General features: G+C 27.4%; 1 protein-coding gene across 1 annotated transcript; it reads right to left on the bottom strand.

Annotated features, from left to right (window-relative positions):
• Positions 1-970: 970 nt before the first annotated feature.
• Positions 971-2,415, bottom strand: LOC124421260 (putative nuclease HARBI1). Its single transcript, XM_046956142.1, has 2 exons — positions 2,211-2,415; positions 971-2,145 (listed from the first exon to the last, which is right to left on the bottom strand). Exons 1-2 carry the CDS (start codon positions 2,385-2,387, stop codon positions 1,390-1,392), a joined length of 933 nt encoding a protein of 310 aa, XP_046812098.1. The 5' UTR covers positions 2,388-2,415; the 3' UTR covers positions 971-1,389.
• Between the last annotated feature and the right edge of the window lie 385 nt (positions 2,416-2,800).

Raw genomic sequence — 2,800 nt, 5'->3', positions numbered from 1 at the left:
TTCCTACAAATTAAAAATGAAATAAATAAAATAAAGGGAAATTTTCGAAAGTTCCCTGTAAAAAAAGGTTTTCGAAATTTTCCTATAAAAAAGGGAATTTTTTAAAATTACATATAAAGAGGGAATTTGTCGAAAATTAAAAAAATATATATATATATATAAAAAGGGAATTTTTTCAAAATTTCCTATAAAAAGGGACATTTAACGTATAGAAAACGTATTTTTGAACATTTTTTTTTAAATTTAAAAATTTCCTATAAGAAAGTGATTATTTGGAAATTTAATTTAAAAAGGGGAATTTTTCGAAAATTTCCTATAAAAACCTATTTTTTTTAAATTATCTGAAAAAAATTGAAAAATTTCTTATAAGAAAGGGTTTTCGGAAATTTCCTTAAAAAATAAATTTTTCGAATATTTCCTATATTAAAAAGCGAATTTTTAGAAAATTTCCTTTAAAAAGTAAAATTTTTCGAAAATTTTATATACATTTTTCGTAATATCGAAAAATTTCTATATAAAAAAAATATTTTTGTTTTTAAATTTGCCTTTAAAATAACAAAATTAACTAATTTTTTAAATTTATCTTTTTAGCATCAAAAATCTTTGCTTGTACGTAAAACAAAGACTCCTAGTGGTACTACAGGAACGTCTAAAAATACTAACACTTCTACAACGAGTGTGACTGTAAGTGACAGCTCTTTAGATGAACCGATATTAATTGATGATTAAATCTGCTCTAATACAAAATGATGTTTATGTCAAATGTTTAAAAAAGAAAACAGTTGTAGTTTGTAAATATTAATAATTATTTAAGCTATTTTTTAAAGCTGCATATACATATTTATATGGAAATCTAGTTATTTTTAGCAATATTTCTTTTTCATTTGGTTATAAAATTATACTTTTTTTTAATAATTTATATAAAGCAATGCTTTAATAAGAAATTTACTCAAAAAAAACAACAATTTGAATTATTGTTTTGTTACTACACGATTAGTTTGAAATAACAATTTCTTTATAGAACTTGTTAACTCTAGTTTACTTACTTACTTAGTTAAGTATTATTAGTTATTATTTTTTTAATGTCTTTTATTATATTTAAATAGTATAAACAAAATGAGTTTATTTATGTTATTTTTAAAGGCAGCATAAATAATTTCGTATGTATGTTCAAATAAAAACTACAAAAAGAATTTGAAAGAAAAAAATGGAAAATATAAAATACTTACAAAAGCTCTGCGCTAGTACTAAAGTGATTACTTTGTAATTTATTATTATTTCTTTTTCTTATTCACCAATAAAACCTGGAATTCATATTAGTACTGGTACCAGAGCGGGTAGTATATAAAAATGTAAACAAATGTTTTATTTAAAAAAATCAACAAATAATTATTTATCATTGAAAGCACCTTCTTCCGTAAGTAGATATTTTCTTATATTTTCTCTTACTTCTTTGGCATTTTTTACACGTTCATGACATTGTGGCGGTAAAGAGGACATAGTTTCTGGAAGTTCTTTTGTTGTTATCTCAAATGAATAAGGTTCTGTCAAATCCTTGGATAAATAATTATGCAGTATACAGCATGCTCGTACCAATGAATCACACGTGTCTAAGCTTACTTCAATAGGGCGACACAAAATGCCAAACCTAGCTGCCAGTTTACTAAATGCTATCTCAACTGACGTCAGAGCATGCCGTAATCTCTCATTGAAAACCTGTTGTGAATTTAACAGATTTATATTACTGTTATAAGCCTTCATAACGTGTCGTTCAAAGTTAAAAATATCATCAGCTATAAAATAATAGGGAGTTTTGACTAATTGTCCTTTAAGTTCTCTATCTGCAGGTACTTTTAGCTTTTCTTTTTTCAACCATTCATTTAAAGTTGAATTTTTAAAAACGGCATCATCGAAATCACGTCCACCTTTACTAATGTCTACATATAAAAATTTGCTATGGGCATCGACAAGAGCAAAAAGAACAATGCTACAATAGCCTTTATTATTGAAATATTCGGGAGTGGATTGTCCAGTAGTTTTAATACGTATGTGTTTTCCGTCTATTGCTCCTAGGGTGTGTGGAAACTGCCATAACTCCTCAAAATCGTTAGCCACCTCAAGCCATTCGTTTTTAGTAGACGGTAGCTAAAAATATTTCATAATTGATAATAATTCACAAACTATTAAAGTTCGGATATGATGTATTGTACCTTTAAATATTTACTTTCCAAACATTCTATTATCGCACTCAAAACTTCGGGCAAAAATTTACTCATGGTTTTTCTTGAAATGTGACTATTAACTTCCAATGCCCTCAATGAATCCCCGGTACCTAAATAACGTAGTGTAATTGCCAAACGAATGCGGCTGGTAATAGCAACTCTCATAACGGTGTCTTGTTTTTGAATTTTTGGTTGAATCTACAAAAATTTATTAAATTATTTTAATTAAAATTTACGACTACTTTCTCGTCGGACTAGACTATATATTAGTTTTGAATGTTGACTAGACTGTAGTCTTGACTATATAGTAGACTAGACTCGACTATAGTCTTGACTATAGAGTGGATTATAGTCTTGACTATAGACTGCACTATAATCTTGACTATAGACAGGACTATAGTCTTGACTATAGACAGGACTATAATCTTGACTATAGACAGGACTATAGTCTTGACTATAGACAGGACTACAGTCTTGACTATAGACAGGACTATAGTCTTGACTATAGACAGGACTATAGTCTTGACTATAGACAGGACTATAGTCTTGACTATAGACAGGACTATAGTCTTGACTAT

This window comes from Lucilia cuprina, unplaced genomic scaffold (genome assembly GCF_022045245.1).
Source record: "Lucilia cuprina isolate Lc7/37 unplaced genomic scaffold, ASM2204524v1 Scaffold_8356, whole genome shotgun sequence".
NCBI classification, from domain to species: domain Eukaryota; kingdom Metazoa; phylum Arthropoda; class Insecta; order Diptera; family Calliphoridae; genus Lucilia; species Lucilia cuprina.
The sequence above is the reverse complement of the archived record's forward strand: the minus strand, read 5'-3'. Positions and strand labels throughout refer to the sequence as shown.

Excerpts from the sequence above, each read along its gene's own strand:
- LOC124421260 (XM_046956142.1), bottom strand. The coding sequence starts at position 2,387 with ATGAGAGTTGCTATTACCAGCCGCATTCGTTTGGCAATTACACTACGT. Across the intron at positions 2,146-2,210 it reads TGGAAAGTAAATATTTAAAG|CTACCGTCTACTAAAAACGA; the intron begins GTACAATACATC and ends AAATATTTTTAG.